This window comes from Aethina tumida, chromosome 3, assembly GCF_024364675.1.
Source record: "Aethina tumida isolate Nest 87 chromosome 3, icAetTumi1.1, whole genome shotgun sequence".
NCBI lineage: Eukaryota > Metazoa > Arthropoda > Insecta > Coleoptera > Nitidulidae > Aethina > Aethina tumida.
The window spans coordinates 15,993,704-16,006,705 of NC_065437.1; the positions used below are offsets into that span (position 1 = coordinate 15,993,704).

At 31.7% G+C, this 13,002-nt stretch overlaps 5 protein-coding genes across 6 annotated transcripts in view; 2 read left to right on the forward strand and 3 right to left on the reverse strand.

Moving 5' to 3' along the window:
• The window catches only part of LOC109600271 (uncharacterized), an 87,682-nt gene extending 82,735 nt beyond the window's left edge, over nt 1–4,947 (reverse strand). Inside the window, exon 1 of the mRNA XM_049965521.1 lies at nt 4,135–4,947. Coding sequence (XP_049821478.1) covers nt 4,135–4,270 — 136 coding nt within the window. The 5' untranslated portion in view covers nt 4,271–4,947. The remainder of the gene's footprint in view (nt 1–4,134) is intronic.
• Nucleotides 4,948–5,558: 611 nt separating this feature from the next.
• LOC109600259 (uncharacterized) lies at nt 5,559–6,563 on the forward strand. Of its 2 annotated transcripts, XM_020016393.2 has the most exons (6): nt 5,559–5,628; nt 5,690–5,720; nt 5,780–5,926; nt 5,980–6,086; nt 6,256–6,361; nt 6,412–6,563. In XM_020016393.2, the coding sequence occupies exons 2-6, from the start codon at nt 5,708–5,710 to the stop codon at nt 6,498–6,500; spliced, it is 462 nt and encodes a 153-aa protein (XP_019871952.2). In that variant the 5' UTR covers nt 5,559–5,628; nt 5,690–5,707; the 3' UTR covers nt 6,501–6,563. The 2 variants fall into 2 exon arrangements, with proteins under 2 accessions (XP_019871952.2, XP_049820950.1); XM_049964993.1 differs by having other exon boundaries at nt 5,578–5,720.
• On the reverse strand, nt 6,516–8,685 carry LOC109600258 (splicing factor 3A subunit 3). Its single transcript, XM_020016392.2, has 10 exons — nt 8,496–8,685; nt 8,227–8,433; nt 8,093–8,165; nt 7,935–8,026; nt 7,658–7,879; nt 7,462–7,598; nt 7,250–7,405; nt 7,012–7,195; nt 6,758–6,959; nt 6,516–6,702 (listed from the first exon to the last, which is right to left on the reverse strand). The coding sequence occupies exons 1-10, from the start codon at nt 8,589–8,591 to the stop codon at nt 6,569–6,571; spliced, it is 1,503 nt and encodes a 500-aa protein (XP_019871951.2). The 5' UTR covers nt 8,592–8,685; the 3' UTR covers nt 6,516–6,568.
• Nucleotides 8,686–8,876: 191 nt separating this feature from the next.
• Nucleotides 8,877–10,504, forward strand: LOC109600262 (gametocyte-specific factor 1 homolog). Its single transcript, XM_020016396.2, has 5 exons — nt 8,877–9,190; nt 9,314–9,549; nt 9,606–9,728; nt 10,001–10,183; nt 10,239–10,504. Exons 2-5 carry the CDS (start codon nt 9,379–9,381, stop codon nt 10,356–10,358), a joined length of 597 nt encoding a protein of 198 aa, XP_019871955.1. The 5' UTR covers nt 8,877–9,190; nt 9,314–9,378; the 3' UTR covers nt 10,359–10,504.
• Nucleotides 10,505–10,691: 187 nt separating this feature from the next.
• LOC109600261 (uncharacterized) lies at nt 10,692–12,210 on the reverse strand. Its single transcript, XM_020016395.2, has 7 exons — nt 12,004–12,210; nt 11,709–11,915; nt 11,544–11,653; nt 11,373–11,491; nt 11,140–11,321; nt 10,941–11,084; nt 10,692–10,889 (listed from the first exon to the last, which is right to left on the reverse strand). The coding sequence occupies exons 1-7, from the start codon at nt 12,147–12,149 to the stop codon at nt 10,772–10,774; spliced, it is 1,026 nt and encodes a 341-aa protein (XP_019871954.2). The 5' UTR covers nt 12,150–12,210; the 3' UTR covers nt 10,692–10,771.
• Nucleotides 12,211–13,002: the final 792 nt, after the last annotated feature.

Genomic DNA, 13,002 nt, shown 5'->3' on the forward strand with positions numbered 1-13,002 from the left:
TTAACACCTAATCGAGTGGTTGAAGGAAATAATTAGAAAATTTATTTTATTAAAATCACAATAATTGTTATGTTACTGTATTTATTTTTTTTTATTTGTAAACTGTTAAAACAATGAACTTTTATCATACATTTTACATAATCTTACTCTCATAATCTCCACTTCAAATACAAATAAAAACAATACTACAATTTAAATATGACACGAGATAAATTAACAATGTGCGTCAGATATCATTTCATTCCAATTGAAATTTAAATTCATATCGTCTTTAAACAAAACATTCAGGAGGATACAATGCAACATTCAATTGGCAATTTGATAAAATTGAGCAAAACATGCACAAACATTATTATAATATAGAAACAACATTTACATGCTGCTTCAATATACGCAGAACTGCTTTAATAAAAATGGAACGTACAACGAATATTAAAGCATGCATTAATTTAAATTTTATGAGTCCTTAATAAATTTCATTTAATTACGTTTCCTTGCATTAGCATCGGGACTTTTTTTGTTTGTTTTAATTACGGATTTAATTTAGAAAAACAACAAAAACAAACCGTGAGAACGGTGCATAATAGTACGGGCATTTTACAATTGTGAAAGGAACTTTTTGGAGTCGGATATTTGTTTAGATACGACTGGAAAACACGCAAAATTAACCTGAATTTTATTCTCTCTGGTTGTTCTCATAAAAACTCTAATCTTGTTTCAGATACATGAATTTCATTTAATGTATACTTGTAGGAGAAATGTAATGATTATATCGGGGTGTGTCATTTTAAATTTGTACATTGTATATATCTGTTAGATAAATATTCAAACATGCATGAGATACACAGTGTGGTTCATTTAAAAGCGGAACATTCCCATAAAATTTGTATATTTTGCCCGATTTTGACAAACTTTATTTTTCAATTGTAAAGCATGAAATTATGTTTTTCGGCCCAAAACCAAAACCTACAGGGTAATTTTTGAGGTACAAAAATTAAGAAAGCATACTATCAGATTTTTTATAGCAAATATATTCAAAATTACATTAAAAAATTATACATATTCATAATTCTCCGGAATAAGTAAAAATTATATTTTTATCAGAAATATCATAAATTATCTTATTTTTCAAGATTATAGAAACATTATACTAATAGTACTATACTCAATACCCAAATTACTTTCACCAATCTACCGCTCAATTTATTTACTTACATTTATTATATATTATTCTTTCTTAATTTCGTGATTACTTCAATATTTTTGACAGTTTATTCCATATAGTACTAAAATAAATATAGAAGATTTTTTAAGATAATATGTACAAAAAATACAAATTTTATGATCTAAATGGATCCAACTATGTAATCGTTTGGAGTAATTGGATAATATGCGCAACTATTGGATTCAAATGATGAAAATAATTGAGCAAAAATTAGTATATATCGACAAAAGTATTTGACAATTTTGTAATGTAACTCACTCCTGTAACCTTCAGATTCTAACGAACGGAAACGCTGTGAGAATCAGTTAATTTACTCAAATATTTACCCAGCATCCAAAGACAACAAAAACAATTTTTTAGTGTTAAGAAATGTGTTTTTTAAATGGTATTACATGTTGCATACATAATAATGCATAATTAATTTCTTTCAAATAGCAAATCAAGATATTTATCGAGAACCCATAAAACAATGATATTAACGATGGTATTAATTATTGTAGGGTTTCATGTGATCTTTTGTAAAACGATAGATCGACCTTTTGATATCGGTCTTCTGATTCAAAGTCGGGTTAATGACGCTGAACTTCACTGTTCAATTACTCATATTAAATGCAGTTTATAATTAGAAACCCGGAAACGGCAAGCACTATAAGTTCGTTTAAATAGATGATAATCTTGTTAGGCGGAAGGACTTTTATACTTTCGTGCGCCGCGTATTACAAATATAGAATGGAAAAGAGGCGGATGTCGATGGGGTTAAGTTAAGTTTCAGGTCATAAAAATGTTCGATTGGGATGTCGCACGGAAAAATCAATATCCACCTGAATGACAATCGAAATGGTAGAGAGAATTCCAACGTATCATTAAGAAGTAACCTTCGAGAAATGAGATGATGACAGATATGCAAAAGAGGAAATAAAGTTCACATGTATTATTCTTGGGAGATTTTTACATAAACTATGACATGTAAAACAACGTCCAACAATGAGTCGTGAAAGTTGACATATTCAGTTTCCGAGTTCACATGATAACGTTGCCTCATGAATTGGAAACGTCGCCTTAAATCCACACTAAACGACACGCTAAACAGGATAAAATGAAGTGATTGTTGACTTCATGACGGTTTCGAATTACAATTTAATCAGCGTTTTCAACGTCCCACCGTCAATTTTCTCCGCAATTCCGCATTCCAGATGCGTGGCGACGAACCAGCCTTCGAAGGTCAGGACGAAGGGTCGGGTAAACGAACTTTTTACTCTGATAATCAAGATAACGTAGACGATGGCTACTGTGCTTTTTTATGGTGATTGCAAACGCTCGAAACTTGTCGATGCAACTTTCCAGGTTTCAAGTTTATGATGCTAAAACGATTATGAAACAAAACAACATTGTTTATTGTCAATGTATCAGAGTTGGTTTCAAAGACCTTTGTAGGAACTGATAATAACTTAAATGTGTTGCAAATATTATTTTTTTATTAAGACAAATATAAAATTACAGGAAGAGCAGTGTTATTTCTGAAATAAGTAAATAAGGTTTCTTTACATTACCAAAGAAAATCAATCAATCATACAACACAATGGAAATTTACTACCCCAAATAATTGAATATAAAATCATATATAGAAAAATTGCAAAAAAGCCATCAACATAAAACATATCTTTCTAAATTAAAACAAGAAATTTGCGTTTTAATTATTGTATATAGTTTCTTAGCAAAGAGTGCTAAAAAAGACGATTGTGTTTGTGCTTTGTGTTTTAAAAGTAATTTGCTATTAAAATAAAATTTAATGACGACATGTTGGAAACTTATTTTTCAAGCTTTCAATAATAATGAGCTATATTTTCGCACAAAAATGAACATTAACTATTAGAAATTTAAATTATTTTTTGAAATAATATGAAAATTAAGCAGCGTTATTCATAGTTTCTCTCAATTTCTACCTACATTTTCTGACAGCTTTTTAAGGTATGTGTGCTAATAGATTTTATAAAAAAAGTTTCAATTGAAATCAACTAAAACATAATTGAATGCTAATGGTTTTTATACAGATTGATTTAATAGTTTGAATGACGTGTCTTTCCCACAGATATTTCTCTGCTATTTATATATTTTTATAAAAAATATAAGTTCTAATATTTGTAAAGTTTATGAAAGCGTGTTTGAAATAAATGTCTACAATAATGGAACTGAGGTGTCCACTCTCATTATTCTTATTGATTTTGTACGACAGTAAAATTAATATCGAGTAAGTCATCAACAAAAATAGTTCCAAATTAATCTATTAATGAGTAACCTGCATAGTCGAATTATCTCAATATCATAATGCTTATTTCATCAGATTATAAATATTTAATTTCAAAATATGTAATATAGATAAAAATATTTGATAGAATGTATAACATTTCTTTCAACTCTATTACTATTTCTGCTGAAACTAGAAAATTGTCGTTTGCAGGAGTGCCATTCTCTTAAGATGAAGTAAAAGAAACATACAAGGTTGTTTATGGTATTTGCCAACAAAAACCTTTACGTTCTTCCCGTGTTTAATCATTTATAACTGAAGAAGCATATCTACAATATTCAACAACACATCATTGGAAAATTTTCGGATGTTGGTCAAAACATCTGAACAACCTGTAATTTATCTGTCCCGTTAATCGATTAAGTGCTACGATCTAATGGCATTATTAACGTTTTTCATCAATTCTCTTACAATACAAAAAGCACATGTAGAATCGCAATAAATCATGGAATTTGGTTAATAAGATCAAATTGGTACAGTTACTGTTCATCCAATTCCAATCAGATCACAATTAACATATTTCCCACAGCGATTATAAATATTTATATCAATTGATTGTCCCAATTCCCAGTGTGGAAGTGCGCTTGTAGGTTTGTGGACCAACCTGGATTGCCGATGAAGTCGTCCCTTTCAAGAAGGGCCGATGGCGTTTGAAATCCGTAGGCCGGCAGCCACGGATTGTTGCCGGAATTTAAATCCACAGGCTGGCCCGGCCAGTCGCTGAACGCGATCTCTTCCATTTTCGAGTCATTCACACTCACAACAATCACTGATTAACGGTGAATCGAAGACGAACCGAACTGTTCGTGGTCCAAAAATACAATCACATCCCCGTAACCGGAAACGCGCGGACCCCGAAGAAGTGATGTTGCACTTCCCAAGACGCATCCGAGTCACTGTTGATGAAGGGACCGGGTTTGGTTGGTGCCGCGCATCGCACTGTTTTGTTATTGTGGCGTCGCATTCACTATGGAAACAGAGCGAGCTATGAAATGATAATAAAAAAGCATGAAACAAGTGGCTGTTGCGGACGTGAAACAGGGTGGCCACGTGACTCGGCCGGCCAATGGGTGCCGGAGACAGGTTGTGGATACGAGTCTTGCTACATGCTTTCAAAGTCCCATTTACACTCACCTGAGAAGCTTTGCTCAGGTATATGGCGGAGCCGCGGCCGCATGGGATGCCCAGAGGACGTGACATATATTTTGGGCGGTTGTCGCTGTGCGACCGGAAAAAAATTACTTTTGCAGTGGGATTTGTTGTGATTTGTTGAGTAAGGTCGAGGCAGATACGTTTTGTTTTTACAACTGTTATCTCTTGTGCTAATTGATTCGCCATATCATCCAAACGTTTTTATTAATGTCTTTAAATGTGATATTGTTCTGTATAAAAATTTAGAGTTGATTAAACAAAATAATGCTTCCACAAGAGTAATTTTTTATATATCTTCGTATTATGATGGGTGGAGGAAAAATTCACCTGCAACTGGTTCCTGATTATTTTTAAAAAAATTAAAATAAACACTAATAATTTTTTGGAAAAAATTGTCTTCTATTAATTTGTTGTCTTGAGCTTTTAATTATTACAACATTTAAGTATATTTGATTTACAAATAGTCAAGAAACAATGTAAAAATAAAAAGTGACAACATTATCAATTTCAAAATCATTTTCAGTTTATCATTTTAGGTCTTGAGTAGAATCTTATTTATTGTCTTTAATAAGGGTAAGACAAAAATACACCTAATTTTTTTAATATTAAATGGTTGTTTCAATTACTTTAATCTAGGCTTCTATAAAATAAAATTTGGTAGTTCACTGAAGTGAACCAAAAGTTTCCATGGAGGGCCACGTGGTGGCACCAATAAGAGTATTAAGAGTTGCATAACCATTTTAAGTAAAATTTGTTTATATAATTAAAAAGAATTATAATTTATGAACTATGACACAGTTTGAAAATGAAATTAATAATTATAAGTACAAATTAAAAAGTTGTTAACGAACTTGATCTCGTTTGTTAGTGACATGGCAACGTCATAAAATGATGTTTTCGATTTGACATTTGAGTAAACTTTCAAAAGAAAACACATACAGAACATGTAAGACTTGAAAACTTCCTATTTCCTTTTATGAACATATACTGAATGTTTATAATTTCAGACTTCAAAAGCAATAACAATGTATATTGATAGTAAGTATATTTTCTTATATTTATTTTTATTTATAAATGACTCATGATTTCTTTTTCAGTTTTTGGCATTTTGGGAGATTATGGCTGGTATATCCTTGGTTCAAGCATAGTACTGGGATACATATATCATACATTCATCAAAGAAAAAATAGTGGCATACTGGCAAAAGAAAGAAGAGCAAGATTATGCTGCCAAATACCATAAAAGTATGTCACTCCCACACAAAATTTTATCAAAACCACCTTAAATATTTTTGCAGATCCTGATTTGTTAAATGCAAGGCTTCAAGCACAAGAAGCTTATGTCAAAAAGCTGCAGGAACAGTACAACATTGATTTAGAGGAATATAAGAGAAAACAGGAAGAGGTAAATCAAGTATTCCAAAAGTATAATGAGAGGTTTGAATGAGATGAGTGATTTTATTTTACTGTAATTGCTTTTGTAATACGTATTGGCTTTTTTAATACAAATAATAAGTTATTTAGTGCTACCTTGTTTTCTTGCCCAAATTTTCTACCAAGTTAAATTTTTATAGAAAGAAGCAAAGAGGCGAGAAGAAATTTTAAGAAATGCTCCTGGTCACAGATTGGGTGGTGATGAGGATGATTCTAACAAACCCAATGGACGCGGATTAAGATCTGGTAATTAATCTTATAAATTTTACTTCATTCCATAAAGTTTTATTTTTCAGAATTCTTTCCATTAATGGGTGGGGGCTCTGGCAACAGTTACAGACCACCCAGGAGAAGCCCTTGTGGAGGTGGAGGATGTGGAAGATAAATAAAAATTGTCACATGTATATTGTTATTGTATTATAAATTTTAATATAAAGTTTGAAACACACTTGTTTATAAAAGTCCTTGTCTTTTTAAATCTTCGTAAGTTTTCCTGTTAACCACGTTTCCCTGCGAATCCTCGTATTCTTCCTCGGTCTCGGGCTGCCAACGTTCACTCTGTTTCTGCACCTTGAGTTTTTCCCACACTGAAAACGAACATTTTACATAAACATTGGGACAAACAAAAGGTAAGCTACATACGGGCTAATGCGTCTTCAATCTGAGTAACGTTAGCAAAATGCGCAGTGTTTGGTATTCCGAGACATCTCATCCCGTGCGCATGTCTCCACTCCGCAAAATGTCTTTGGAAGGCCTTCGGTCCTTTGTATACGTAATTACCGCAAATCTCGCAGTTATAACTGATGTTCAGGCCATGCAATTTATACAACCAGTATGGAATTGGCTAGAGAAAAAAAATGGCTATTAAGTCGACTCAAATTCAAAAAATGTATTACCTTTCCATCCCATCCTAAAGGCAAATTTTTAGGATTGTAAGGAACGTCGTCATCAGCTTCATCAGGACTATCCTCTTCACTCTCCTCATTTTCACTGTCGTTTCTTTCGCCATCAGTTCTGGCTTGTTTTCGCTGGACATTTTCTTTGGTTGCTGCTCTTTGCATGGACACCAATTCAGCCAATCTAAAATATTGCAATCAGAAACTGTTCTTACAGTTTTAAAACACTATTTTTAACCTGTAAACTTGGGCCTCGTAGGTTGCAATTTCTCTGTGCCTTAAATTCTCTTTTTCTTTGTTGGCTCTGCCTTTGTTGTTTTTTGTCATTAGTGAAGGATCCAGTGTACCTTTGCCTTTTGTTGAGAATAATCTTTGTGCACGTTCCTCCAGTGTACTAAGAAATAATAGATTAATTTAGATTTTTAATCAATTAAAAAGAAAAATGTTTACCCTCCACACTTTAATCCAAGAGCCATAAGTGCGGATTTTAAGCGATCCAATCCCAACGACGCCAATTCCTCCCAGCTGGAAAATGCTGACAAATCTAAATGAGCTCCAACATTTGCTAATACTGAACCAGTTTCTTTCTGAAAGTTTATTAATTTAAGTGGTAAAAATATGATTTATTGAAACAAAATTGTCTTACTGGCCAACCAGGAACATTCCCACTTTCCCAATTATTTATAACATTATCCACTTCCTCTTGCAAATCAGCATCCAAATCCATTAGAGGTTTAATTCTTTGCACAAACCAGCTTAAGTATTCTATTAAAGTCAGCAAATATTTTCTATATTCTCCAGTTTTTCTTTCCTTTGGAATCTCATATAGCTGATCGAAAGATGCCAAATATGTTATATAATCTACTTTCTGAAAAAAAGAACCTCTAATGAACAAAACAGATATAGTGAATTGCTGAAATTACCTCTATTCCCTTTAAATTAATGTATTTTTCATAACATTCATGTAAATCCAAGTATTTTCCATAGCCTTCTTCATCAGTAAATTCAACAAGATCTAAAATGAAACACAGTTCATAGTTACCAAATTTGACATAATTTTGACAATAAATAGTAAACTTACTAGCCATCTCTTCTGAAGGATTCTCTCTAGCTTTGGCCAAGTCATCAAACTCCACTGACATTGGAACACTAATCTAGAAACAACAATAAATTCAGGTGAGCATAAATTGTTTTATAAATTTGTTACAATCTTACTTCATTGGGATGTTTCCTATAAAAGTCCTTAATTTGCTTCAGTCTGCTGTAGAACTCATTAAATTCATTGGGACCAGTGAGCGCGGCAACTTCGGCCTTCCTTTGGCCATCTTTATCTTCATACAAATCGATTAGACGGTCTGTTGCCGTCATGTAACGATCAAGCAAATATTTTTGTCTGTGATCCGAATTTATGGTCTCACGATACTATAAAAACACAAGAAAAATTGTATTGAATCTATGAATGTAAACAGCAAACGTTTTACTACCGTATTTTTCTTATGGAGCATTTCCTTCACCATTGTGTCTATCAAACGCTCCCTTTCTTCATGGTATCGACGTTGTTGTTCGAGAATTGTTTCCATTTTGCTTTATTTTGATGAATTGTTGGATTATTCTTACAGCGCTACCGATGTTGACGCTGACATAACCTTAAAAGCGTCAAACGGCATACATAAATCGTACAATACGCCGAAGTTGTGGCTGTCATAGAAGAGAGATGGAAATGGTTTGATTATGTCATTGGTATAAATGCGCATGCCTTACGAAATTTATAAATTCTCGGCACAAGCGCATACTTATGCGAATTACAAAGAATTTCTTTATTCATTCTATCATATAAGACTGGCTTGTTTCACAGCGGAAACCACTGATTCCTATTTTGTGACTATACTAATTTATTTGTCTATGTTCAGGTTAACCAACGTTTTATTTTCTTTTTATGTTTTTGACGAATAAGGTTAAGAACAAGTTGTCGTGTTATTCTTAATTCCATTATTTTATGTTGATTCATTTTATTAAGTCATTTTAATTGAAATATACCTTAAATCTCTTTTCGCAAAAAATTCAAATATCCCGCGAAATAAATGCGTTTTTGCAAATAAAAAACACATTTTATATTGGTTTAATCACTTTCTCCTTGTTGTTCGCTGCAAGTTGGGCCGTGCACTTCATTCCACAAAAAGTAAGTGATTACTTTGAATATTCAAAAACGGCTACACTAGAGAAATAATTTTGAACACTTGTTGAATGTTACTCAGTTACTTTTCATATTGCACAAAATTACATTGTTTCACGTAACTTTCAGCACCATAGTAACGAATTAACGTCAACCACAATTTGTCATACCTGAAAGTTATACCGAGTTTCATAATGGAAGATATGAAGGAAAAGCTCACAACTTGCCCCTACAACAAGGCTCATCGCATAAGGCAAAGTAGGTTGCATGAACATCTTACTAAATGTAGAAAAAATCATCTTGATGCACCAATGTCCACTTGCACTTACAATAACCGACATGTTGTTCCAACTCCAGAATTACAGGTATGTTTTACTGATAAATCCAATTTAGTATAAAAGTAAGTTTATATTTGTTGCAGTATCATTTGAATATATGTGCAGATAGAAGAGTCACTGAGGCTATAGCAATGGATGTATTCAAAGCTTGCTCAACTCTATATCCAGTTCCAAAAGATACACAAGTAGATAATTCTTGGGATGATGTAAGAAATATTTTAATGATAACTCTAAAAAAATATATCCTAATAGTTAGATTATACTATAAAATATTAACAATTTTTTTAAATTTATAAAAAATATTTTTAATAATATTAATTGTTTTTTATATCAAATATCAAATCTGTTTAGTATGTATATTTTAAGCAAGCAGTGAAACGATGAAAAATCATCGTCGTTATTGCATTGGACTAGTTTATAATAATATATCATATAATAATTTTAATTAATGTGTAATTTAATTTGTTGGTTCAAATAGGATATAATACCGGGGAAAACATATGATCCTACCGAATATCTAGAGAACAATGAAATTATTCGTCGAATGGACGTTGCACCCCCTTCCGTTCGTAGAAATTTTAGAATGCAGGAACGACAGAAAATGGCTAAAATTCTGGAGCAGAAAAAGAATGCGCAGACAAACGACCCTCAACACTCGTCGGTAAATTACAACAATCATTTTAAAATACATTCGTTATTTTCCATTGTGTTTACAGACCCTACCGCCTGTCGAAATGCCGCCACAACAGGTGAAGGAAAATGCACCCCCGGAGGTGCAACAGTTGATTAATAGAATCAAAAATGATCCGAAAAAAGCTTTTGTACCAAAGCACTAAAACAGTTCATAATAGTGCCTTTAAATCAGTCAGTTTGAATTTGAATACTGTTCACAATCACCATGATTTTTGTAGTTAGTTTTTTACTTTAGTGACTTGATTTGTTTTGTTATCCTTGTGTGGTAATAAATGTACACACCATTTTATATATGGCAAGATATTTTTTTATATTTAATTATAAGAGTTAGGGCAATGCATACTTTCCCTATTTTGATATATTAAAATTCAAGAGTTGCGTGTAAGTTCTTAAATTTATTTAATAGAATAGGTTTCATTTCATGTTGTGTTTATGTTATAGGTTTTAATGAAACATAATATTTCAAATTGTCTCAACACGAGCAATATGTATATTTGCATACAAAAATTTATAACGCACATTATTAATAAATATCTAAAATCTACAAATTTTTATATTATTTAAACCGTTTCCTTTTTGAGAAAGGAATGTGGGTGATATCACTTTCAGATGGTCCAGAAACTCCAGAGGTTGAAGCAACCATATCTTCTTCAGAATCTCCCAAGCTCTGCAAACTAATATCAAATCAAACTCATTGAAGTTTACAATAATATAAAAGAGCATACTTAGTCACTGCTTCTAAACTATTTAAGAGTTGATATCCAGATTCTAAAGTGGAACAGTCACCATCAATTGTGGTAAAATGTAATTCAGGATTTTCAATTTCCATAACATCATCATCTTGTTCAACTTTAATTTTAACTCTAACCCTTAGGAAAATTAGGAATGTATATAAAATTATAAAAATCACTAGTTACAGCTTACTTATTTGAATTTTCTCCTGATGAGTCAGTACTTGGAATTAACAATCTTGCGTAATAATCATTTAATTCCTTGCATCTTTTTTGTAAGACATTTATATATTTTACGACCCTACATTGATAATAATCATTTAGACCTTTTACTCCTCCCAAGCCTGTTTCTGTTAATACTCTTTCTATTACATGCTAAAAATAATTTATTATTTATTAATATACTATTATGGTTATTACACCTACAGGAAATGTGGTGCCATGATTTTCCTCATCCTCAACTGCTGCTTTCAGGTTTAAAGTGAATTTTTTAAAAAATGTTTCCAAAACATCAGTTAAAACATCCAGAACACTTTGATGAGTGGCTAAAAGATCCATAACAGTTCAAACATTATCTATTAACTAATAATAACTTACTTTCAAAACCTATATGAGCAAACATAGTGACTACAGATTTGTGTAATATTTGCTTTACAACAGTTTCACTCAGTTCAGGCATTTCTACTTCTTGTCCTTGTGAAAATGGGCTGCAAATTAGCAATAAAAATAAACAAGTCAGGCACACAATTTATATTAATGTACGTTAATTCTTTTGTTATAAAATTTAGACTATTCCTTTGATGTTTGATGTCAATTTGTGGCATTTCAGGCATCGGTGGGGCAGCATCTTCAGGTGGTATTAAGTTGACTTCCGTGGCGAGTTCTGCAACTCTTATCATTTCAGTCATGTCATTTGTGTATTTATGCAATGAGATTGCATAAAGTATTAAAGGATCTATAGGTGGAAGGCTAAAATGGAGAAAACATCTTATAATATTTACTGTCAGTATGTGAAAAACAACTAGAATCAGTTCTATTTAAAACTAAAAATACTTACACAATTTTTTCGTTTCGGACGGGCACATCATCGTCTTCGAATTCAGCAAGGCAGAATTTGTCCATTGATCTTTCAATATCTGGCATGACGTCTGGTACATAGTCATTGTTTTCTTTGGGGATTTCACCCCAGTGAGTCGTGTTCATTGTGTAAATATATTTATTTACGTGCTTTGTTTATTACCGACATAACCTTAAATCATAGACTCAACATCAACACCGAAATTAGCTGTCACATGGAGGGGATGGTGCGACGTGGTTGGTTGGAAAGTTTAAAGTTATATTATCATTTTTATTATTATTATTTTGAAGAAGAGTAGTCAAAATTCATTAACGTGTTGCAAGTTTCACATACAAATATCCATGTAATCAGAATTACATTAACATATGCGTTCAAAATAATACCTCCGACGTTTATAATAAGTAAAGTATATTGAAATATATTTTTTATAATGACTAGACAAAATTTGAATTAAATCCTTTCATTAAATATTTTACAAAATGTTTGTTTTTAAATTTTGGTTTATTTCTCTGACCACCACTGCATATGAGTTTTTTGAAATTCAACAGACTTTTCTTAGTGTATAAATTCGTGATGAAATTTTCACCTACATTCAAACTTATTTTGTAAATATAAATTTAGATATTATTTTAATATTTATACATTTTGACGTGTTTGCAACGTAAATAAACTGAAATGATAAATGCACATGTGTGTGCAGCGCACTCACTCTCACTAATTAAATGCCAAAGATGATTTGGTTAAACTGTTCAATAATAATTATACAGTTTCAATAATTGACTATTTATCTTTCTAATATTTGAATTTAAACTAATACCTAATAAAATTTACGAAATAAACATAAATTAGTACATACAGTAATAAGAATATTTAAGGTAAAGGTATTATTAATTATTATTTTTCATACAAAATAGATAAGAATGGTAGTTAAAAATGATGATCCAATGAGTAAAACTTGTTGATGGATCGGCTTGTGAC